Genomic DNA, 26,182 nt, shown 5'->3' with positions numbered 1-26,182 from the left:
ATCGATTGGAAAGTCTGATTTCAGCTAGAAGTGTCTGATCTCAGATTCTTGATCAAATAGAAAAGTTTATGTTTCCTTCTTTAGCATATGTACAACTTCAGAGGTGTATTCTGAATATAGATTCCAGATTTTACAGCAAAATAGCAGAATTTTTAATTATGGTAGTTTTTCGCACCTTAATATTCAGTGATATCCCAAGAATAGTTTAGCATAATGTAACCTCCGTCCTTACAACCTAGTCAGTAGAAGGCGGGGCGTTATAGAGTGGTATCAGAGCAAGTTCCATACTTCCTCCACACACACATCAGCATTGAACCTGCAGCTCCCAAGTAAGAATATCTCTCACTTTACTTATGTTTCTTGCTTTTATGTTTATAGATAACTAAAGCATGTTCATATAGGATAGCATCTAACAAGATCATAGTAGTTATCTAAACATGAATGTATTAGTTATGTATGTTCTCTATTTCCCTAGAAAATGGTATGAGGACGCCCAGCTAGAAAGACACCAGCTACTGAGCCCCAGCATGAGGCAGGCAGCTTAGTGCCTCCCCCAGACCATACAGAGGTAGTGGCTCAGTTACAGAAGCAACTAGCTGAACAGCAACAGGAGATAGTCACCCTAAGGGCTAATCAGCAGAACACTCCCACTGTCACTCCAGAACCTAACTTAGCAACCCCAGTAGTGATAGAGGTTCCACCAGTCCGACCTGCAGCACCAGTAGCCCCAGCAGCGGGGGCAAGGAGAGAAGCCTATCTGATCCAGTGGCAGAAAATCAAGCCAGAGAATTTCTCAAGCACCAGTGAACCATGGGATGCCCAAGCCTGGTTCAAAACACTAGAGAGCATGATGGAGCTTCTGGACTGGCCAGAGTATGAAAAGGTGAAATGCGCCTCCTTTTGCCTGACAGGAGACGCACGTATGTGGTGGGAGAGGATTAAAGTGAAGCACCCAGTGAACCAGATGACATGGGCTGACTTTGAGAGAGAATTCTTTGAGGAGTTCTTTCACATGCGGGTTACGAACCGCCACTACAACGAGTTCACTGAATTTCGTCAGGGCAACATTTCAGTTGGAGAGGTCGTAAAGAAATTCAACAGACTGGCTCGTCTATGTCCTGAACTAGTCAACACTGAAAGAGAACAAGTCCGGTTGATGCTCAAAATGCTAAGGCCGGAAATAGCAATGAATGTGGCCAGCGGCGTTCATAGGCCGCAAACTACTGAAGAACTGGTAAGTAGTGTCTGATCACCGAGCATTACTAGAACAGCATCAAGCAGCAGAAGCAAGCCTTTTCAGAGTCCAAAGGCCAAGGAGGCTCAAGTACTCAGAAACACCAGGGTCACAGCTCTAATTGGAAAGGGAACTTCAGTAACAAACGTAAACCAGGGAGTTACCCAAAAGGAGGACCAGCTAGTAAACAGCCTAGCTATCCCAAGTGTTCTACTTGTGGGAAATTCCACCCCGGAGTTTGTCGCAAGGGCACACGAGGATGTTTCGAATGTGGCCAGGAAGGGCATATGGCTAAGCAATGCCCGAACAAGACCAGATTTCCCCCACCGCAACCTATTCAGTATGGAGACAAACCAGCCCAGTTACACCAGATGCAAGCTGTTTTAGATGGTCCACACATCAGCCAAGGTAGACTAGAAGCCCCCTCAGCCACAACGAACGTGAGGATCTACTCACTCACCAGAGAGGACGTAGCGAATGCCTCGACAGTTGTTACAGGTCAGATCAGTATTTTACAGCAAAGTGCAACTGTCTTATTCGATATTGGGGCAACCCATTCTTATATATCCAGGACATTCACCGAAAAGTTGGCGATATCTCCAGAGGTACTCAGGGGTCAGTTTTTGACAACATTACCTTCAGGAGAAATCATGGCATCCACGCACTGGCTTCGAGCAGTGCCAGTCATTATAGCAAACAGAGAGCTTTTTGGTGATCTGATAGTTCTAGATATGACTAACTACGACGTCATCTTGGGAATGGACTTTTTTATCAAGTACGCTGCCTCCATAGATTGTCGTAAACAGAAAGTTGTATTCCAACCTGAAGTAGGAGTGCAGTTTGGGTACATAGGAGAACCAAAGAGAAAGGCCAAGAAGTTTCTCTCAGCTCTGAAAGCACAGAAACTACTTGATTCAGGATGTACGGGATTCCTAGCACATGTAGTCAATACCAGCCAGGACAAGGACCAAAAGCTAGAAGAGGTCCGAGTTGTGTGTGACTACCCAGAAGTCTTCCCTGAGGAGTTACCAGGCCTAGCACTAGACAGGGAGATTGAATTTGAGATAGAACTTATCCCTGGTACAAATCCCATCTCCAAAGCACCCTACCGCATGGCTCCAACAGAACTAAAGGAACTTCAAGAGCAACTACAGGAGCTGCTCGACAAGGGCTTCATACGCTCTAGTCACTCACCATGGGGAGCACCTGTATTGTTCGTGAAGAAGAAGGACGGGAGCATGCGCCTGTGTATAGACTACCGGGCACTAAACCAAGTCACGATTAAGAATAGGTATCCTCTTCCCAGGATAGATGACCTGTTTGATTAGCTAAAGGGAGCAGTAGTGTTCTCTAAAATAGACCTCAGATCGGGATATCATCAAGTGAGAGTTAAAGAGGGTGATATACCCAAGACAGCTTTCAGGACCAGATACGGACATTATGAGTTCGTAGTCATGCCCTTTGGCATGGCGAATGCTCCAGCTACCTTCATGGGCCTCATGAACAGAGTATTAAGAGAATACTTAGATAAGTTTGTTATCGTGTTTATCGATGACATTCTTATTTATTCCAAAACTCAGGAAGAACACGCAGAGCACCTGAAGATAGTACTGCAGACCCTTCAGCAGAACCAGCTGTACGCCAAGTTCATGAAATGTGAATTCTGGCTCGATTAGGTATCCTTTCTGGGTCACATCATCTCCAAGGATGGTATCATCGTAGACCCCAGTAAGATAGAAGCTGTGAGTAACTGGAAGAGACCTAAGAACGCCAGTGAAATCAGAAGTTTTCTGGGACTAGCAGGCTATTACAAAAAATTCATAGAAGATTTCTCCAGGATAGCCTCCCCACTGACAGCTCTCACCAGGAAGAACAGAAAATTTCAGTGGACAGAGGATTGTGAGAACAGTTTCATGGAGCTCAAAAGAAAATTGACCAGTGTTCCTATTCTGACTCTGCAAGAAAACACAGACAGCTTTGATATTTACAGCGATGCCTCTAAATTGGGACTAGGAGCAGTACTGATGGAAAATGGCAAGGTGATCACCTACGCCTCCAGACAACTCAAGGACTATGAGAGGAACTATCCTACTCATGACCTCGAGCTGGCAGCAGTTGTCTTCGCCCTCAAAATTTGGAGACAGTACTTGTTTGGAGCTCAGTGCAGAGTGTATGCAGATCATCAGAGTCTGAAGTACTTTTTCACTCAGAAGGATCTGAATATGCGACATCACAGATGGCTCGAGCTGGTCAAAGACTACGACATAGACATCCTCTACCACCCAGGAAATTCCAATAAGATGGCAGACGCACTTAGCAGAAAGTCCAGTGCCACCTTACTATCCCTAGCAGCCATGTCACCGCCCCTACAAAAGGAGATTACAAATTTTGATCTCGAGCTTATAGTTGGGCAACTCTCTACTATGACATTAGCATCTACCCTGCTTGATGACATCCAGACAGCTCAGGATCAGGACCCTGAAATCCAGAAAATCAAACAAGGATTAGCAGAATCAGAAAGTGGAGAGTTCAGAGTATCTGATAGTGGGGTATTGTATTTCGGTGACCGACTATGCGTTCTGGATCAGGAGGAACTACGAAGGAAGATCCTAGAAGAGGCCCACAGGACTCCTTACGCGATGCATCCTGGTTCCACCAAGATGTACCAAGACCTAAAGAGACGTTTTTGGTGGCCTGGGATGAAAAGGGACATCGCTAGATATGTCAGTGACTGTCTAACCTGTCAGAGGGTCAAGGCAGAACACCAGAGACCAGGAGGAGTTCTGCAGCCTATTCAGATCCCAGAATGGAAGTGGGAGGATATCTCCATGGATTTCATAGTGGGACTACCCAGAACCACGAATGGTTTTGATGCCATCTGGGTAATAGTCGACAGATTGACTAAGTCAGCCCACTTCTTAGCTATCAGGGTATCCTACTCCATGGAGCAGCTAGCTCAGTTGTATCTTAAGGAGATTGTCAGACTGCATGGAGTTCCACAGACCATCATTTCAGACAGAGACAGTAGATTCACGTCACACTTCTGGGAGTGTGTACAGTCAGCATTGGGCACCAGGTTAAAGTTTAGCACAGCTTTTCATTCTCAGACAGATGGTCAGACAGAGCGAGTAAATCAAGTACTCGAAGATATGCTCCAAGCATGTGCCCTAGACTTCAAGGGATGTTGGTGCAAATATCTGTGTTTAGCAGAATTTGCATATAACAATAGCTATCAGGCCACTATCGGTATGGCACCCTACGAGGCTCTCTACGAGTGGAGGTGTAGATCTCCAATCTGCTAGTATGAAAGTGGTGAACAGAAAGAACTAGAACTCCAGACAAGTCTAGTAGCAGATACCAGAGCAGCTATACAGCAGATCCGCCAGAGGATAGAGACAGCTCAGAGCCGCCAGAAAAGCTATGCTGATACACGGCGCCGACCCTTAGAGTTTTCAGTTGGAGACACAGTATTCCTCCGAGTGGCACCCATGAAGGGAGTAATGCGTTTTGGGAAGAAGGGCAAATTAAGTCCCAGATATGTGGGACCATACCTTATCACCAGAAGAGTTGGCAAGGTAGCATATGAGCTAGAGCTAACCCAGGAGATGTTAGCTATCCATAACGTATTTCATGTCTCTATGCTGAAGAAGCATATCCCAGATGTCACCCGGGTGATTGAGCCCCAGTCGGTACAAGTCCGCGAAGACCTCAGCTATGACAGTCGGCATATTCAGATAATAGACCGAGCAGTTAAGAAATTGCGGAATAAGGAGGTACCATTAGTAAAAGTTATTTGGCAATATCACACAACAGAAGATGCAACTTGGGAGACAGAAGCTAGTATGAGGCAGAAGTACCCAGAGTTATTCTAAATTCGAGGACGAACTTTTTATAAGTTATGGGGGATTGTAACGCCTGAAAATTCTCAAATAAATTTTAGAAATATTCTATTATTTTTCTGGAATTTTAGAATATTTTTATAGAATTTTTGTAGTAGCAGAAGTAGCAAAATTAAATAAAAACGTAAAACAGCCTAAGCAGGAATTGAACACGCAACCTATGGACTCTATGACTTATAGGGTGACTCTAGTAATCAGGGGGGCCCAGTAGGGGTGTGCTGAAAGAAGAGGAGAGGAATTATATTTATGATTGAGTTGGGTCGTATTTACCCCTTAATATAAATAGGGAATTTAAGAGAGGAGTTATGATTCTTGAACGACACCTCTCCCTCACCCTCACACGCTGCCCTCTCTCTTCTCCCGCACCCTCTCGACACGCCAAGCCCAAGAAGACCTAGGGTTCAATCCGTAGGGTCGTAGGAGCACCTTCCGGCGACATCTCCGATACGAGGGCGCTCCTCTCCGCGAGAAGAACGTGTAGACGTAAGAAGATTGCCGAAGAGATCTCTTCTCCGAAAAACCTAGCGAGCGGATTGTAAGAAAACTTAGCACAGGATGTAAGTAACCCCTCACCTGCAGTATAAGTAGCTAATCGTATGCTTGTATGGTCCTAGTTCGCTTGTATGATCTTAGTGTATCCATATGCAGAATTAGAGCACACCAAGTGCTCGATAAAATGACTAGTATAGTTATATGCTACAGTGGCCATTTTAATAGCTCAGTTAAATGCCATAGAAGCATTTTAAATAGCACACTTAGTCTTGCTTCAGTTTATATGGGACTACGGTCCAATGGATGGGCTCCCATAGTCGCCTCTAGGTTCAGATAACCTAACTCTAGGTTCAGATAACCTAGTAAGAGCAAGATAAGACAAATCAGTTATGAACAGTATTTTACTTTTATCAGTGGCACTGTACTGGACTCTAAGTTATCTGTAACGACCCAATTTTCCTTACTTTGAGTTCTAAATATCTTTGAAAATTTCTGAAAATACTTTTAAAATATTCTAGGGATTTTTAGGAATTTTTAGAGTATTTTTATGCAATTTTTGGAGTCCGTTTGGCATTTTTACCGGGAGGAGGAAGTTTAAAAAAAAAACACAAAGTGCAAGAGCTAGGATTCGAACCCAGCTTCTCGGGCCCAAGCAATAATCGGCCCAACCAACCGAGCTGAGCTCGTTTTATTAACTAAGTGTGTGAACAAATATATTTAAGTTATAGGTGGAACCGAGTCACCTAGGTTATTAAAGGAGGTTAATTTCTTTCCCGAAACCTAAAAACCCAAACCTCTCTCCCTTCTCACCCACGCGGCGCCGTCTTCTCCTCTCGGGCGAAACCGCAGCCAAGGCTAGGGTTTCCTCCTCTCGACGTCGGCGAGGTGTTTTCCGGCCGGTCTCCACTCGTGGGTGATCATTCCGGCAAGGGGAGCTCGGGAAATACAAGGAAAAAGGTGGAATCGAAGCTCCACCGAAACCCTAGAGCATTTCTCTTCGGTTGTAAGTCCAAGAACCCGATGTAAGTGCTTCTCACCTGCGGTAGGAGTAGCTCTCGGGGTTTTGTTTTGCATTTTGTTGTGAAATGAACGAAAGTGACCTTTTCATGCTAGCATATGGTTCGGATTTTGACCCTTGTTCTAGCAAATTGGATTAAGTTTTGGTTTAAATCTTTTGATGTGTTTTTAGTGCATAGACAGAAATTGTTGAGGGTTTTCCTTGATTACCACAGCATGCTAATTAGATGTATTTACCTCACACTTCAAGCATGATTAAGTAGTTAAACTTCCTTCAAATTACAGCATGATCAAGGGGCTGTTAAGATTCGAAATAAGGTAGTTTTACAAGCTTGTTGTGGGGAAACTATTACTGTCGTGAGCCTGATTAAGGTTATTCCTTATGACCATGTGTTTATTTTATTGGCTGTTGAATTCGGTTTGAACATATCATGTTACATTCCAGTGGTATAGTTGTTCTTTTTAAATTTCTGTGGAATTTAGTTTAAATATGTACTGGTTCATATTTTTATATCAGTGACATATGGTTTAGAATCTCTTGTATACTGAATAAAGGAGAGAAGTGCAAGTAAAGCAAGATTAAGTCACCATCTGATCCTAAATTTCAGAATTTAGAATCAAAGCACGCTAAGTGCTTAAATCAATGCCAAGGCATTTTATTACAAGAAGTATTTAAAGAAGGATATAAGGAAAAGTATTTTACTTTTAAAGGGCATGTACCGGACACAAGGTCCAAGGGATGGGCTCCAAGTTGCCCCTAGGCACAAGGTCTAGAAGTGTCTTAATGGTTTCGGGATTAGCTACCTCGATTCTCATTAAGAAATGCACGCAAAGTGGTACAATGTCGGGCCCAAGAAAAGTTGAATATTATTTTAAAGTATAAAAGTATTAATTTGGGAACAAATGGAACAAGTTCTTTTATCTAAGTTACAAATTCTAGCAAGTTAAATTTGTTGTTCCTTTAGAGATGCATGATGTAGTTTTAGTTGCTATTTTCATGTGGAGCATGCACTTTCTGCGTTCTTTTATGTTTATGCATTCCGTATCGGATTTTGTGAGTAGAAAGCACTTACTAAGCTTTTAGCTTATAGATACTACCTTCCTCCTACTGCAGGCATAGATAAAAGTAAAGGAAAAGCTCAAGTGGTATAGAAGAAGGCGACAAGGAGACGTTGATGATATGTGTGTGTGGTGGCTGATAATGGAAGCTTGGGAACTTGTTGGAAGATTTTGGAAATGTTACTGCTAGTGTTCTTTTGATTACTGCAAAAAGGGAATTATTTTTCAATGCTAAGGATCTGTTTTAAATTGCTTCATTTATGTGTTAGAATCAAATAAATGGTAAATACTTATGCTCAGTACTTCCTTATAATCTGCTGGAATGTTAAATCTGCTGGAATATTAAATTTGCTGGAATTATTCGGATGGTTAAATGCTCAGAAGTTTTTATGCATGCTGGAATTTTTATATGAGTTGTTTTATGGAAAAAAATGCATATGAAAATTCAGTTTTGACTGCTCAGTAGCCTTATGTGAATGCTGGTATGCTATATGAGTTTTGCTCTATGGAGGAAATTGCATGGGAGGTTCGGTTTGTTATATGCTCAGTATCCTTATGTACATGCTAGTTTTTGGTTACTGCTAGTTGGGAGTTATTCTCTTGATAACTGCTTTGCATGCTAGTAATCTGCATTCTTGTAGAAGTATTTATTTTATGGAAGGAAAACATGTGATGTTCGGATTTGTGTGCAATAAATGAGCAGTAGGTTTAATTGACTTCCTTTTATTTCTGTTCGGTTGTAGAATAAAATGAATGCAAGATAACAAGTGATGTAGTAAGCAGTAGAGGTGTTTACGCTTTATAGATCTGCATGTTATACTGGTTGTTACACTTAATTGCATGTTCAATCTTGTATAAAAAAAAAGGAGATAAACAAGAAAGAAATATAAAAAAAAAGTATCAAGAAAGTTTATGCTGTTATATAGAGGCATGTTCTGATATATGATATGTTTTCCAATAGTTTAAAATATCTCTGGTCTTAAAGCAAGTAGTACAGTAGTTAGTAGAATCAATAGCGATCACCCTCAGAGTAGTAGTAAGGAGGGTGGCCGTTACATTATCCTTGGGTTGGGCTCCCACAGTCGTCCCTAGGTTTAGATAACCTAATAACCCTACTAGATTCGGGACTTGCTACCTCGGGTCTAGTTAGGGATGCGCGCATAGCAAGTACAGTTGTCGGGCCCATCAGCAGTATGATTAGTATTTTTTATCTATTATGAAAATAGTTTTTAAACTTCAAAAACCAGATAGGTAAAAACAGCTCAGCTTCAGTTTAGTTTTCTTATTGATATAACAAATAATTTTATGTTCAAACTTTGATTGCTATGACTTGTATGCCCATATGCCATGTTTTAGCATTTTCAGCATGATCATCAGCATGTATTTCAAATAGCATCTTTTGAAAGCATGATTTCTTCAAATACATGTTTTGTGAGGTAGATGGTTTTTACTAAGCTCCCAAGCTTATAGTTTCATTTTCCTTATACTGCAGATAAAGGTAAAGGGAAGATGGATTAGCAGAGGCTGGAGGGCAATGGGCCATGATGTGTGTGAGAAGGAATTTGGAATAAAGACCTTGGAGACCAACAAGTTAAAGGATTAGAACTCCTTATAGTTTATTTTCTGTACCTTTTGAGTGTCTAAATGTTATGAATCGTGAAGGTATGCATTAGGTTATGCCTAGACTTTTAGTTACCTTGATGTTAGTCGGTAAGTTATGGATCATGACCTGTTTAGTAAGAGTTTGGTGTTTATTAGTTGATATATCCATGTTGTACACGAAATTTCTGAAATGCAGCAGAAATCAGAGCTCCAATCGATCAGCCGATCGATTGGAGGGTCCCCAATCGATCAGCCGATCGATTGGGAGGTATTCTGTCGCATACAGAGAGCTGATGAATCAATTGGCTAATTGATTGGCCATGGATCGATCAGCTGATCAATCGAGAAGTGATCTGTCGCGTACAGAGAGTTGTTGAATCGATCATTGGATCAATTGGACAGACTGGATCGATCATTCGATTGATCCAGAATTAACCTCCGTGCACAGTAGCACGTTGAATCGATCAATAGATCGATCAAATAACTCCAATTGATCAGCCGATCGATTGGAAAGTCTGATTTTAGCTAGAAGTGTCTGATCTCAGCTTCTTAATCAAATAGAAAAGTTTAGGTTCCCTTCTTTGCATATGTACAACTTCAGAGGTGTATTCTGAATATAGATTCCAGATTTCACAGCAATATAGCAGAATTTTTAATTATGGTAGTTTTCCGCACCTTAATATTCAGTGATATCCCAAGAATAGTTTAGCATAATGTAACCTCCGGCCTTACAGCCTAGTCAGTAGAAAGCGGGGCGTTACAGCCCGGAGGGGATCCGAGCGCCCGGAGGTCCGGGCGCCCGGGAGGCAAATTTCATCCAAACACGTCATCGCCACGTGGAGCTCACTGGTTGGACCTACCACGTCCCACCAGGGCGCCCGTAAGGGATCCGGGGTACCCCGAGCATCATATAAAAGAAGGGGCAGGGGTGGAGCTCCAACAACAACTTTGGATTGACGATCTGCTCTTCTGTGCTCCTGCGACGCCGCAAAGCTCCGACAACGCGCTCTTTTCTTTTTTATTTCTTCCTCTGTCGGTACTGCTTTATTTTTCATTAGCAACAGTACTTTCAATTGTAAAACGATTATTTGAATTGCTAATGAATTGCCCAACGAAAGCACCCTCGTGTGCGGGCCTTGGAGTAGGAGTCGCCAAAGGCTCCGAACCAAGTAAAATTGGTTATTGTGTTAGCATTGTTTTAATTTCGTCTTTTCCGCTACGCTTGCTCTTGTCGAAATTTTTATAATCGCTATTCACCCCCCCCCCCCCTCTAGCGAAACTTCACGATCCAACAAGTAGTATCAGAGCAGGTACCGCTCTGATTTGGTGCAACCACCAATCAGACAAGGGGGTGATTTGCTTTTTAATTTTTTTCGGATTTCAATTTTTCGTAAAAATCTAAACTGGTATTATTGTCTTTTTAGAAGTTTCTTTCCGTCGTAATTTAATCTAAATTGGTGCAACACCAATTTAGTTATTTTTATTTAATTCTTCCTGCACTACTAATCTAAGACCAAGTCTTGGAACTTCTCTATATCTTTTTTGTGTGCAAATTCAAAATGTCGCAGATCGAGGGGTTCAGCACAGTGCGACCTCCCCTCTTCAATGGGGATGATTTCCTGTACTGGAAGAATCGAATGGAAGTGTATCTCAAGATAGACTTCGACCAGTGGATGAGCATCACAAGACCTTACAAAATACCAGTAGACAGTTTCGGGAATCTACTGGATCTAGAAGATTGGACAACAGACCTAAAGAAGAAGGCATCAACAGAGAACAAGGCAATCAACACCTTACAGTGCGGATTGACTAGAGAAGAACTAAACCGGGTCGGACCATATAAGAACGCCAAAGAGCTGTGGGACAAACTGATCGAGCTGCACGAAGGAACGAGCGACGCTAAGGTAACAAAATGAGACTTGCTCGTAAATAGAATTTTTAACATAAAAATGCAGGAAGGAGAAACGGCGAGTCAACTCCACGCAAGAATTAAAGACATTCTCAACGGACTTCACGCAATAGGGCACCAAATGGAGAACCGGGACTTAATAAGGTATGCCCTAAATGCCTTTCCACGCAATAGCTTGTGGGCAACTATCGTAGATGCCTACAAGATCTCTAAAAATTTATCTAAATTAAAAGTAGATGAGCTTTTCTATGAATTAGAATTGCATGAGCAAACTAACGCCGGGGTCGAGAAAGGTGTAGGCTTATTTGCAGGTTCCTCAAAAGAAAAGAAGAACAAGTCTGAACCGGAAGAAGACTCTGACCAGAACTCTGAAGATGAAGAACACCTGGTGAACCTGGTAAGGAAGATGTTCACCAGGAGGAAAAGAAGTTTCAGCAAGAAGGACCTTCAAAAGATCAATTCTCCAACTGAATCGAGGAGCATGACGTGCTCCGGATGCAACAAGAAGGGCCACTACAAGAACGAGTGTCCGAGATTAAAGATCGACAAACCGAAGCTGACCAAAAAGAAGGCCCTCAAAGCGACGTGGGACGACTCCTCCTCGGAAGAGTCGAAAGCAGAAGATCAAAAGCACCAGAGCCACCTCGCGCTGATGGCCCACGAAGCAGAGTCGGAAGATGAATCGGAAGACGGGTCCGAACCCGAATCGAGCCATGAGTCCGTACTCGTTTCCGAAGGTTCCGAAGAGGTATTCCTAAACTTGAACCGGAAATTTTTTAAAATTATTTCGTGCTTAAATAATAAATTAGTAAAGTTAGAAAATGAAAACAAATTGCTCCTCAAGGAAAATCAAATCCTCAAGGAACAAGTTGTAAATAATAAACCAACTCAAGATCTAACACCTGAGGAGGACAACTCATCATTAAAATTAGAAATTAATCATTTAAAAAATATGTTAGAAAAATTTACTACTAGATCAAAAAATTTAGATTTAATTCTAAATAATCAAAAAGCATGTTATAACAAAACCGGACTCGGATATAAGTCGAACTCAAATAAAACGTTTAAATCATTAATAACCCAATACAAACCAACGAATAAGGCCTGGGTTCCAAAAGCGTGTTTGACCACGCAAATAGGACTCAACCAATATTATATCCCTAAAGATAAAATATATTATATAAAATCAAATAAACTAAATCAAAAACCAGAATATAAACCTGAACCAAAAAATTTAAAATCTAAACATATTAAAACTCAATAAAATGTAAACTATCACCAAGAAAATATAATTACAAAAGAAATAGACATAAACCGAAAACAAAATTAAATTAAAATGGCCATTAATTCAGGGGGAGACTCCAGAATAGTTGGCACCTCCAAAACCAACCTACCCGGCAGGGTAACCCTAACCAATATACCCGATAGGGTAATTAGGATTAGTTAAAAAGGGTTCAAGTTTAACTTGAAAAATGGTACTAGTGAAATTTTGGATGATAGTACGTTAGGGAAACTTAGTCTATGCATGTCTAGGAAGATATGGTTTTGACCTGGTGTATTTAGCTAAGTGGAACTGACCAAAACTACCCTTTATGGATCCTAACCAGTTAGACCAAGGTTTTGTACTAAGTCCAGTGGATAGGATTATTTGGAAAACTTCGAAGGCATGGTTACTTTAATGATGTCCGAGTGACTCACCATAGCCCAGAAGTTTATCCAGATAATGCCTATTTGTTGAACCCAAAGCTAAACCTAAATCTAATATAAGTTAAAAACAAACTCTAAAATTGAATCTAATTCATCTCACAAAATTATAGGATTCCCTGATTGAAAACATAGATCGGGTGAGATGACTAAGAACATTAAAATTAAAATTAAAATAAAAATAAAAAAATTAAAATTAAATTAAAATTAAATTAAAATTAAATTAATTTAAATTAATTAAATCAACTTACATTTTTTTTAAACTTAAATTTTTCTTAACTTAAAAATTTATTTTAAAAATTAAATTTTTCATAACTTAAAATTTTATTTTAAAAATTAAAACTCAATTTTTTTTAACTCAATATTTTTCTTAACTTAAAAATTTATTTTAAAAATTAAAACTCAATTTTTTCTTAACTTAAAAATTTATTTTAAAAAATTAAAACTCATTTTTTTTTTAAAACTTAAAAATTTATTTTAAAAATTAAAAATCAATTTTTTCTTAACTTAAAATTTTATTTTAAAAATTAAAACTCATTTTTTTAAAACTTAAAAATTTATTTTAAAAATTAAAACACAATTTTTTTAACTTAAAATTTTATTTTAAAAATTAAAACTCAATTTTTTTTAAACTTAAAAATTTATTTTAAAAATTAAAACTTAAATTTTTCTTAACTTAAAAAACTTATTTTAAAAATTAAAACTCAATTTTTTTAAACTTAAAAATTTATTTTGAAAATTAAAACTCAATTTTTTTAAACTTAATTTTAAAAATTAAAACTTAAATTTTTCTTAACTTAAAAAATTATTTTAAAAATTAAAACTTAAATTTTTCTTAACTTAAAATTTTATTTTAAAAATTAAAACTCAATTTTTTTTAACTTAAAAATTTATTTTAAAAATTAAAACTCAATTTTTTTAAACTTAAAAATTTATTTTAAAAATTAAAACTTATATTTTTCTTAACTTAAAATTTTATTTTAAAAATTAAAACTTAAATTTTTTAAAACTTAAAAATTATTTTTTTAGGTCCAATAGTTAGACTAACACCCAATTCCTACCTATTGTAGGAAACTAAGTGGATTTTTGATAGTGGTTGCTTCAAACATATGACTGGAGATCACACAAAATTCACTCAACTCACCTACAAAAGCTTAGGAACAGTTGCCTTTGGGAACAACGGTAAACTCAAGGTAATTGGTATAGGTAATATCGAATTAAAAATTGACTTTATTATTACAAATATTTTACTTATTGAAAATTTCAAGTATAATCTTTTAAGTATGAGTCATGTAACGACCACCCTTCTTACTACTACTACTACTCTCTAAGAGTGACCGTTACTTATCTACTAACTCTACTTAACCGGTTTATTAAAAATCTCTAGGAAAAACCCTACCGAAAAATTTCGGCAGAATCTCCCCTGTACCGGTGACCATTTCCCATAATACAAACAAATAATAAACCATCAGCCACATGCGGCTGGTATAAATACTTCACAACCACGCAGTAATAATATCACAATAACTAAAAGGAAACTATTCTAGCAATAGTAAACAAATAGAACTCCAACGATAAGACATACCAAACTACAAGTGCGGAATAGACTCAATTACAATCTCAACTTCATCATAGCATTAAAAGAGAACTAAAATAACTAAACAGAAAAGTCTTGGCAATTTGCCAGCTCATTCTGGATCTCTCCATAGTCCAGCCATCACACACCTTCATCACCACCACCTTGTCGCCTTCCTTGCTAAATCTTTTCCTTCCCTTTATCTGCAGTAGGAGGAAGTGCAGTCTATAAGCATAAAGCTTAGTGAGCGCTATCTACTCACAAAAACTCGATATGCATGTATATAAATAAAAACATGCTAAAACTGAATGCTAACATATAAAACTACTCATGCTCATATATAGCAAAGGAAATCATGCTAACTGAAATACTAAACATGTATAGCTAATCATGCTCATAAGAATGAAACTATAAAAGAAGCATACTAAACATGTAAAGCTACTAAACATGTAAAACTACTAAACATGTAAAACTACTAAACATGTAAAACTACTAAACATGTAAAACTTCTAAACATGTAAAACTACTAAACATGTAAAACTTCTAAACATGTAAAACTAAACATGCTCATAAGACTAAAACTATAACAGCATGCTGAAAGCAAATAAAACTAAACATGCTGAATAATCTAGTAGCAAGAAACAAATAAAACTACTACTGAATGCTTCAAACATCAAGAACTAAACTTTCTAATTCTAAACATATTTGAAGCTTGTTTCATTTATTTCAAAACTTATACTTTAATACTTCAAAATAATAATAAACTTCTTTTGGGCCCGGCATTGTACCACTTTGCGCGCATTCTTAATAAGAATCGAGGTAGCTAATCCCGAAACTACTAAGATACTTCTAGGCCTTGTGCCTAGGGGCAACTTGGAGCTCATCCCTTGGACCTTGTGTCCGGTACATGCCCTTTAAAAGTAAAATACTTTTTATCTTTAAATACTTCTTATAATAAAATGCCTTGGCATTTATTTAAGCACCTTGTGTGCCAAAATCCCTAAAGTCTTGACTTTAGGATCTACTTAAGGCCTTGGCCTTTTCTTTCTTTTCTTTAGCTTTCTTATACTTGTTAATACTTCTAAAAGAATACTTCTTTTAAAAGAAACTGAAATGTTTAAGCAAATTCTAACTTTGAAATGCTTAAACCAAAAATCTGCATACTGAACTAATAAAAATTCTGCAATATTAATGCTCAACAGAAATCTGCACTAATACTTAATAAAAATCTGCACACTAATGATTAATAAAAATCTGCACACTAATGCTTAATAAAAATCTGCATATTAAGCTTAGTAAAAATCTGTTCTAAGATTGAGGTTCTGCATGCAATACTTATCAAAATCTGCAAGCAGTACTTATTAAAAATCTGCATGCTATAAAAAAAAGAAACTAGAAACTGATTGCTTTGAAGAAATGCTACTCATGCACATTTAATAACATAAAGAACTAGAAATCTGCAAGCTTAATGTACTGGACAATTTTGTTCCATGGCAGGGCAAATTGTAAGCTTTATTATAAAAGCTGAACTCCATAATTAAGAGGTTGTTCATGCTTGCTAAGTGATAAAAACAGAATTTCTAAATCACCCGGCAGTGCATACTTATTAAGCTATAAGCTCAAACGAAACTAAATCTTTTCATGATCGGTACCACATCAAGAAGACAAAAAGAACCAATTACTACGACAATTATTCCTCCTATCACGTGCTACAGCAGTGAAGAAGAAAAACAATTGCCACATGCCAATCTAATTAATTCTTTCATTTTTTCCCAGTCCAACAAATTGAATTGTGATACCTGCAGCAAGGAAAACTAATTACTGCTATTAAACATGTAAATCGTTTCTGCCCATTGCCCTAATCCATAAGATCACAGCATACAATTCCTCTCGGAATTTTTTTTTTTTTGAGGCACGGCAGGTTACCAAAAAGGAGCTAAATGCCCATCACACTTCTCCCTTAATTTTCCTTCTCCATCTTCTTCCTTTCAACCTCACGGCAGAACCCTTTAACCCATCAATCCTCACAGAAATATCGAAATCCTTAGGCAGGTTACAACTAAAAGCAAAGGAAATCAATTCAGGTTCACGGCAGTAAATCCAAATACAATAGCAAGTTCCGAAACCAAACAAAAAGAGAAGATCAATATCGGGGAACTACTCCTACTGCAGGTGAGAAGCAACTCACTTGTTTCCTTGGACTTACAACCGAGAAGATGGCTGCTAAGGTTTCGGATAGGTGAAGGTCTCGGCGTCTCCTTCAGGTCCTCGTGCTCTCCACGACGAGAAGATCACAGTTGGGTGAAGACCGGCCGGAGAGAGCCCTTTTTCAAGCGCCGGAGACGAAACCCTAACACGGCTCTGTTTCGCCCGAGCAGAAGAGTCGTGCCGTCGCGTGAGAAGAAGAAAAGGGTTTTCGGCTCGGGAGAAAAGGAATTAGATCCTTTTAAAACTAGGGTTTCGATTATAACTATAGATTATATATATGTCGCTGCATATTTGATTAACACCGACCGCTAGCGCAGCTGGTCAGTTGGGTTTTGCTCGAAGCCACAGGTCTCGGCTTCGAACCCTCAGCCGCGCACTTTTAATTCCAATTTATTTTAAACGTTCCAACTATAGCTTAAATATATTTCGCTACATACCTGGTTAACAAAACCCGCGTAGCTCAGCTGGTTGGGCCGGTTTCTGCTTGGGCCGAGGAGCTGGGTTCGAACCCTTGCTTCTACAAACTTATTTTTCTTCTCTTTTATTTTATTTGTTCCGACTATAGCTTAAATCTATTTCTCTCCATATAAGGTTAACAAAAACCGTGTAGCCCAGCTGGTTAGGTCGGTTTTGCTTGGGTCAGTCCGACCCGAGGTCGTGGGTTCGAATCTCACCTTCAACGTTTTTTTTTAAAACTTCTTTCTTTTTGTAACCCTACTAAACGACCTCCAAAAATTACGTAAAAATACTCTAAAAATTCCTAAAAATCTCTAGAATATTTTAAAAGTATTTCCAAATATTTTTATGGACTTTTAGAACTTGAAATAAGGAAAATTGGGTCGTTACAAGTCAACGGTGTGATACTAGGTATAAGGTTAGGTTTTTATCTACAGAATGCTTAATCAAACACCTAGACAACCCTACCATAAGCCTAAAGGGGTTTAGGAAAGACAACATCTATGCGACTAACTTAACCACTTCTTCAATTAAGTGTTATTTAACACAAAAAGAAGAGACCTAGTTATGGCATAGAAGAATGTCACATACAAACTTTAGAAATATAAGCAGACTAAATGGACTAGTTAGAGGACTACCAAAATTATCTAACCTTGATTCAACCGTATGTAATGCTTGTCAACAAGGTAAGCAAACAAAATCTACCCACAAACCAACTAATGAATCACAAACCAACTCAATCTTAGAACTATTACATTTAGACTTATTTGACTCCCATGGAGTCAAATCAATAAATGGAAGTCTATATTGTCTAGTAATAATAGATGACTATTCTAGATTCACTTGGGTAAAATTTTTAAAAAATAAGGATGAAACTTTTGAATTTTTTAAAAACTTTTTTAAACAAGTTGAAAATGAAAAGGACCTTAAAATTAAAAGAATTAGAAGTGATAATGAGGGAGAATTTAAAAATCATAACTTTAACAAATTCTGTCTTGAAAATGGCTACCATCACGAATTTTCGTGCCCTAAAATCCCCTAACAAAATGGGATTGTAGAAAGAAAAAATAGAACCTTACTTGAAGTCTCTAGAACGATGTTAAATGAATACAACTTACCTAAATATTTTTGGGCAGAAGCTGTTAGTACAACTTGCTATGTACAAAACAGAACAACACTAAACAAAACCCATAACAAACCATTTTTTAAGTTATTACAATAAACAACCCAATATAAAATACTTTAGAGTATTTGGGTGCCCAGCTTTTATCTTAAACACAAGAGAACATTTAGGAAAATTCACCTCCAAGGTTGAAAATGGAATTTTCTTAAGATACTCCCTAAATAGTAGAGGCTACAGGGTTTACAATAAGGTTACCTTAAGAATTGAAGAAACTACTAATGTGAAATTTGAAGAATCCAAACAAAACCTAGAACAAACACAACATCAATCAATTGATTTTGTTCAAGAAAATAATAACTCTGAAGGAGCCAACCAAATCCTAAGTCATGAAGAAGAAGAACAACCTCAGGAGAATCAACCCCCTAGAACAATAAGAGTCAATCCAAATCACCCAACTGATCAAATAATTGGTGACCCAGATCTGAGGGTTCAAACTAGATCTTCCTATAGAAATCTAAGTCAAATATCTTTAATCTCAAAAATTGAACCCAAAACCATAGCCAAATCACTACTTGACCCAGACTGGGTCATAGCTATGCAAGAAGAATTAGCTCAATTTGAGCGTAATGAAGTTTGGGACTTGGTACCACCACCCAAGAATAAGAAAATAATAGAAACAAAATGGGTATTTAGAAACAAACTAAGTGAAACTGGTGAAATTACTAGAAATAAGGCCAGGCTAGTTGTTAAGGGGTTTAGTCAAGTGGAAGGGCTTGACTATGATGAAACATATGTCCCAGTAGCTAGACTAGAGTCCATTAGGATGTTACTAAGTTATGCAGCACACAAAGGGTTTAAACTATACCAAATGGATGTTAAGTCAGTATTCCTAAATGGACTAATAAAAGAAGAAGTCTACGTAGGACAACCACCTGGGTTTGAGAGTCTAGAACACCCTGATTATGTCTATAAATTGAAGAAAGTCTTATATGGACTTAAGCAAGCACCTAGGGCTTGGTATGAAAGACTAACGTCTTACCTAATCTCTAAAGGGTTTAACCAAGGTCAAATTGACCCAACATTATTCGTCAAATTAATAAAAGAAGATATTTTTATAGCACAAATTTCTGTAGATGACATAATCTTTGGTTCAACAAATTCAGAATTCTTAGATGAATTTACAAGTTTAATGGAACACGAGTTAGAAATGAGTCTGGTAGGCAAATTAACCTACTTTTTAGGATTACAAATCAAACAGATAAATGAAGGTAACTACATTTATCAACAAAAATATACTAAGGAATTACTTAAAAAATTTGGAATGGAAAACACCAAAGAGATAAAAACACCTATGGCAGTAAACACAATCCTAGATGATGATCCCAATGGAAAACCAGTTGATCTAAAACATTATAGGAGTGTCATAGGTAGCCTACTATACTTAACTGCAAGTCGACCGGATATCTTATTTGCAGTTAGTATGTGTGCCAGATACCAAACCTGTGCTAAAGAATCTCATTTGACTCAAGTCAAAAGAATCTTTAGATACCTTAAAGGAACAACAAATGTAGGTATTTGGTATCCTAGGACTAATAATTTTGAATTAATAGGGTATTCTGACTCAGATTATGCTGGATGCAAATTAGACCGCAAAAGCACAAGTGGCAGGTGTCAATTATTGGGTTCATCACTTGTCAGCTGGTTTAGTAGAAAGCAACATTGTGTTGCCTTATCTACAACTGAGTCAGAATATATAGCAATAGGAGAGTGTGTTGCACAATTATTATGGATGATGCACACCCTAAAAGATTTTAACTTGAACCTTACAAATGTCAAAGTCTTAATTGATAACATTAGCTCAATTAACCTAACAAAAAATCCAGTGCATCATTCCAGAACTAAACATATTGAAATTAGGCATCACTTTATCAGGGATCATGTTACTAAACGGGACATTGAACTCAAAAATATTGAGTCCAAATCTAATTTAGCTGACATATTCACAAAACCACTCTCTGAAAGTGAATTTAGCAATCTGCGTAGAAAATTAGGAATGTGCTTAATAGACTAGGACTTTTCAAAATTCAAAACTATTGTTCAAAAATAATTGTTTTAAATTCTAGGTTAAAATTGTTTTAGTTTTTAAAACCTTCCTACTTTTAGAATTTCAAAACAATTTTAGCCTTAGACTAGAAAAATCCCTTTAGAAATCATGTTCCCCCAGGACTAGTATTTGAGCATCTCACTAACACCCAAGGTTTACTTTGCTTGTGATTGACAAACATAGAAAGGGGTGAGATGTATAGGTCAATTGCCTAGACCTAAGATTCTTATATCAGTGCATCGATATAAGTCTGGGCATTAAATACAAAATATACATTAATTAAGTTAACTTATTCAGTTTAGTCAACCGCTAACTGATCACAATGAACTTAACTTGACTAACCAAGTGAAAGCTGCTATTTTCTGATAGTCAGTAAGTACCTAATCGGTTAGACAACTATTTTAGATGTCAGGTTTAGGGGGAGGACTAAATCAACACTTAATACAAAAATTATTTTTCTCCACCTTAAACATAATATCTTTTCTAATATTTTTTATTCAAATTGAATTTTGGTTTCAAATTTAAAGTTTTTACAAACTTAATAAGTCTTGAAAAGAAAAGTTTTCAAACTTAGTTTTTGAAATCTTATGTTTCAAATATTTTTAAAACTAGCCTTTATAAAACTAAATTCTTCAATTAGATTTTATAAACTAAGATTTTTTTCAAACTTAGTTTCAATCAATTTTGAAAAGTAAACAGCTTTTAAAACTCAGTTTTGAAATCTTTTTCAAATTTGAAAAATGTTGTTTGGAAAATCTAGTTTTGAAAACTTAGCCTTAAAATTTTGATTTTCAAAACTTATGTTTGAAAAATACTTCAAAATTGAAACATATTTTGAAAATTTACCTTGATACTAAAATTTGAAACTTATACACTTATATTAGAAAACTAGCTTTTCAAATTTTTTATTAGAAAATTCTCTTTTGAGTTTGCAAAGTCATTTTTGAAAATTAAATTAATTTTGTAAATGATCCTTAAAAAATTGGCCACTCTTTCAAAACTTAGCTATTTTCCAAAAGCTAAAGCTAATAATTTAAACAAGTCTTCAAAAAATTTAAACTCCCCAAGATAACTAGACATCATTCCTTATATTTTTTATGTATTCTGTATTTTTAAATGTTTAAATTATATCCTTGTTTGGTGAATGCCAAAGGGGGAGGGATAGGTAGTTAAGTTAGAAAAACAAAATGTTAAAATTAAAAACCAACTTAAACCTCATTCTAGAATAAAATGTTTAAACTTTTTTACTCGCATATATTTTTTACTAACTTAACCATGTTGTCATTCCATCAAAAAGGGGGAGATTGTTGGTGCGGTTAGCACTAACGGTCTAACTCAAGTTTTGATGAATGACAAATCAGGTTAAGTTAGGTTTGTCGTGATCTAACACTCTGACCGAGTGTGCAGGATAAGTCCAGACAGGTCGACGGGCTGACCGGATAGCTGGCGAGAAGTCCAAGCGGGTCGACGGGCTGACCGGACGCTTGGTGAGAAGTCCAGACGGGTCGAAGGGCTGACCGGACGTCTGGCAGGTGAGTAAAGGTAAGTCACTAGAAGGGAGTGACTGTGAGGACGCGTTCCCGGGAAGGGAACATTAGGCGTCGATCCGGCTTAGATCCATTTCGGATATCTAAGTCGAGATAGTGACTAGATTCCGGTCTCGGAAAGACGGAATCTAAGTCATACTCTTTTTGCTAAACTATAAACTGAACTAACACTCTATTTTGCAGGTTATAATCTATATATTTGCCTTGGACTAACCTTGTTTTGCAAGAAAGGTGCTCCCTGGAAAAAGGTGGTCGGGGCGCCCGGGAGGCAAATTTCATCCAAACACGTCGTCGCCACGTGGAGCTCACTGGTTGGACCTGCCACGTCCCACCAGGGCGCCCGGAAGGGATCCGAGGCGCCCCGAGCATCATATAAAAGAAGGGGCAGGGGTGGAGCTCCAACAACAACTCTGGATTGATGATCTGCTCTTCTGTGCTCCTGCGACGCCGCAAAGCTCCGACAACGCGCTCTTTTCTTTTTGATTTCTTCCTCTGTCGGTACTGCTTTATTTTTCATTAGCAACTGTACTTTCAATTGTAAAATAATTATTCAAATTGCTAGTGAATTGCCCAACGAAAGTGCCCTCGTGTGCAGGCCTTGGAGTAGGAGTCGCCAAAGGCTCTGAACCAAGTAAAATTGGTTATTGTGTTAGCATTGTTTTAATTTCGTCTTTTCTGTTGTGCTTGCTCTTATCGAAATTTTTATAATCGCTATTCACCCCCCCCCCCTCTAGCGAAACTTCACGATCCAACACTATCCACCTAGGAAATAAATGAAATTTATTATGATGTTGTGGGTGGAAGGACAAAAAACTCTTCCCTCCACTACAAGAAATATGATCTATTATGATACTTTCTTTATGACATTTAATTTTTAGTGTCATTATAAATAATTTATAATGACATATATCAAAAGAGATTATTTTAAGTATTAAAATATCATTTTAGATTATATATGGTGACAAAATTTAATAATGTCACCATATAACATACTTAAAGTATAACCTATTCGTGTATTTTTTTTTCCACAACCGCGTTATAGATTTTGCCCGATCGAGGTTTCTGTTCCCTCAAGTGTCGATTGTTTCTTCTTGCGGACAATCCCTAATTTTCGCCGTCACCGCTCAGATCCGCTCAAGCGCCGCTACCTCCTCTCCCTTTCTCCTCTCTAACCTGCTCTTCTCGTCACCACTTCTCTCCCCCACGCTCATCATCTCTATCGCTGCTCCTCACCCTTTTTCCTCCCTAACCCATTCTCGCCGTCACCGCTCCTCTCACCCACGTTCACGCATCCTTATCGCCGCTGCCGCCGGCCTCCATCACTCGTCTCCACCATGATTCCTCCACAGCACAGTGAGTGGAGGTTTTGGTTTAAGAAATTTGAAGTTTTAAAGGTATTTCTTTGTTACATGTTACCTTTTGTTTTTGTGTACTATTAATTTTTTCAATCCGAACCCTATCTCCATGAAAGTAAGGCTGATTGATTCCCCAACAATACAAATAATTCCTTGTTGCATTGCTTGTAGTTTGGAGAGTTGTCTGATGCAATTTCAAAACATTTTTTTGTCGTTTTCATGTAATCTTTAAATGATTACTTAGAGTTTGTTTAATCCATGCATGGTTCTGAAATGGTCATAATTGGAACTAAGACAATCAACTTTCAGCAAGCATACAAACTGCACAGTCAGAAGTAAATGAGAAAACCCAAAGAAGGGATTCTATCAAAGTTTCTATTGAAAAGCAGAAGGTATTAGTTACATACAGTTCCATGCTAATTAACTTTTGAGGCAGAGAATCCCGATAGGACATTAGATTAGTTTCTCTTTAGTTTTTATTTTTATTGATCTATTTTATCCTCAGGTGATATGTAATGAATTCTGGAAGAAATTTGAAGATGAAAAAGCTGAAGACAGAACTGCAAGAGCTGCAGTTAGTGCCAAACTCCAACATATGGAGTCACTCCAATTAATGTTAAACAAGCTGAAAAATGTACAGTCCATTGAGGAACTTGATGCCAAGGTAAGATTTTGAGGTGATCCTTCCTGAAAGCGTTTTGACTGTTTGTTCCTCCTTTTATTCATCTAGTTACATGTTTTCTTGTTCAGATACAATCAATGGAATTTGATCTTCAGCATATAACCATGCCACTGAAAGAAGAAAAGAAATATATTCATGATCTTAAACAGTTAAGGCAACAGTGAGACCAACTCACTTCTAATATGGGCTCAATTACTGAAATGGATGAGGCATTTGATCAAAAGGAACAGATTGATGAGCGATTTAATGTACTTTTGTTGTACTGTCATAATCTTTTTAATGTTTTCCTTTCATCTTGATTTAAAACTTGTTTTATGCCTGCAGCTTTTGAAGAAGGAATTGGATTCTCTTAGAACTGAGGTGCTGCGAACTGAAGCAAATGCAAATGTTGCCAGGAAGAAGTATGATGAGGAACAACAAATTTTGAGAGTTCTTCGTCAACAATTCAGGGATGTTGATGCTCTTCGCCAAAAGGCATATGGACAATGGCGAGAACTTAAAAACATGGTAACTGAAAGGGTAAGCTATTTTGCAATATTTTATAGGAATTTAGTTAATCCAGGTTCCATATCTACAGTTTGATTATTATTTCATTTTTTTATGTTAATAGATAACCTTTTAGTCTTTATGTTCCTCTATTGCATTTATTTTTTTTAGTCATCTGTATATATCTTTATTTTAATAACAAGGCCAAACAATGTGAGAACTCTTTTTACATTGTACTATCTTAATTTACTAAGGACATCAATTGTGCAATGTGAGATCCCTATATGTTGGTAAATGTCATTTTAGACTTCAACACGGATATTGTTCTTGCATGCTTCATGGTTGTCAGTCAATCATATATCTTCATTATAATAGAAGGCCAACAGTTTGAGAATTCTTTTTGCAATGAAAAAGTTTCTATACATCAATAATAAATTACATTTCCCTACATTAGTCTAGGGCATTAATTGTAATGTGAGATGCCTTGAAGATCTCTGAATATCTAGGTAGATGCCTGTAGTTTTAGCCAGACATTGTGAGGATAATCTCTGTGTCATGATAGAAGAGATGTATTGACTGAGTATTTTCTTCACTAGATTTAACTAAAATCCACTGTGTTGTTTATGCTATATGAAGTCTGTGTGTCTTTATTCTTACAACATTGGTGCCCACGCTTAAAATTCAAAAAATGATATCTGAGCTCTTAATTTCTCTGGATCGTTACACAGGGAAATCAGTAGTTAGTAATTTCATATGCTAGCTTAATTATCATTATAACCCATATTAGAAGTGTTGCTTTGACTAAAGGACAGTCCGGTGCATAAAGCTCTCGTCAATCTAGGATTCCGAGAAAGGATCAGACCACATTGGGTCAATTGTACGCAACCTTACATTGCACTTTGCAAGAAACTATTTCTGTGACTCAAACCCGAGGACCCACATAGCAGCAACTTTATCGTTGCACTAAGACTTTCCTACTGAAGTGTTGCTTTAACTAATGACTGCTTTCATTTCTTTTTGATTGAAAGCTTTTTCTCATTTCTATCTTCTTCAGCAACTCAAAAAAAGTTCCAAATAATGATTTGTTACCAAACTGAAATTACTATAAAAATTTGTTCTTCAGCATTTTAATTATTGTAGTTACCAAACTAAAATTACTATAAAAATTTGGCACATGTTTATATAGTATAGAACTAGAGCTATTGTGAGTCTATGCATGGATAACATGCTGTAACAACTTGAATTTAGATATAAAAGTTATCTAATAGTGAAAACACAATGATTTTACAAAGAAGTGAATATTGACTTGTTTAAAAAGTTATCTAATTTGGCACATGTTTATTAGATTGAGATGAACTTGAATATTTACAGGAAAAAGAAAAGGGATACCCTCCATCACGAGTTGAATTATTCCAGGCTTACTTTACTCATGCCAATGGAAGTCCTTCAAGTAATATTGTAGCAAAAAGATTGGTAAGCTATTTTTATACTCTTCAACTATATTGTAGCAAAAATGATTTATTTTAATTATCATTATATATTTAATAAGTATCTGTAACGACCCGCCTTCTACTAACTAAGCTGTAAGGCCGATCGTCACATTCATTACTGTGCTAACTAATCCATGACCATCATAAAATCTAAGTGCGGAAGCTATACCAATTAAAATTTTTGCTAAACTATTATCATTTCTTGGTTCTACATGTGCTAAGGGGTGTAATCTAAGCTA

General features: G+C 37.2%; 1 protein-coding gene across 1 annotated transcript; it reads left to right on the top strand.

Annotated features, from left to right (window-relative positions):
- Positions 1–23,264: 23,264 nt before the first annotated feature.
- Positions 23,265–24,415, top strand: LOC122050593. Its single transcript, XM_042611489.1, has 5 exons — positions 23,265–23,283; positions 23,580–23,677; positions 23,791–23,949; positions 24,036–24,215; positions 24,292–24,415. The coding sequence occupies exons 1-4, from the start codon at positions 23,265–23,267 to the stop codon at positions 24,129–24,131; spliced, it is 372 nt and encodes a 123-aa protein (XP_042467423.1). The 3' UTR covers positions 24,132–24,215; positions 24,292–24,415.
- Positions 24,416–26,182: the final 1,767 nt, after the last annotated feature.

The sequence above is a fragment of the Zingiber officinale genome, chromosome 3A (assembly GCF_018446385.1).
Source record: "Zingiber officinale cultivar Zhangliang chromosome 3A, Zo_v1.1, whole genome shotgun sequence".
Lineage (NCBI taxonomy): Eukaryota > Viridiplantae > Streptophyta > Magnoliopsida > Zingiberales > Zingiberaceae > Zingiber > Zingiber officinale.
This window is presented reverse-complemented; position numbering and strand designations above follow the sequence as displayed.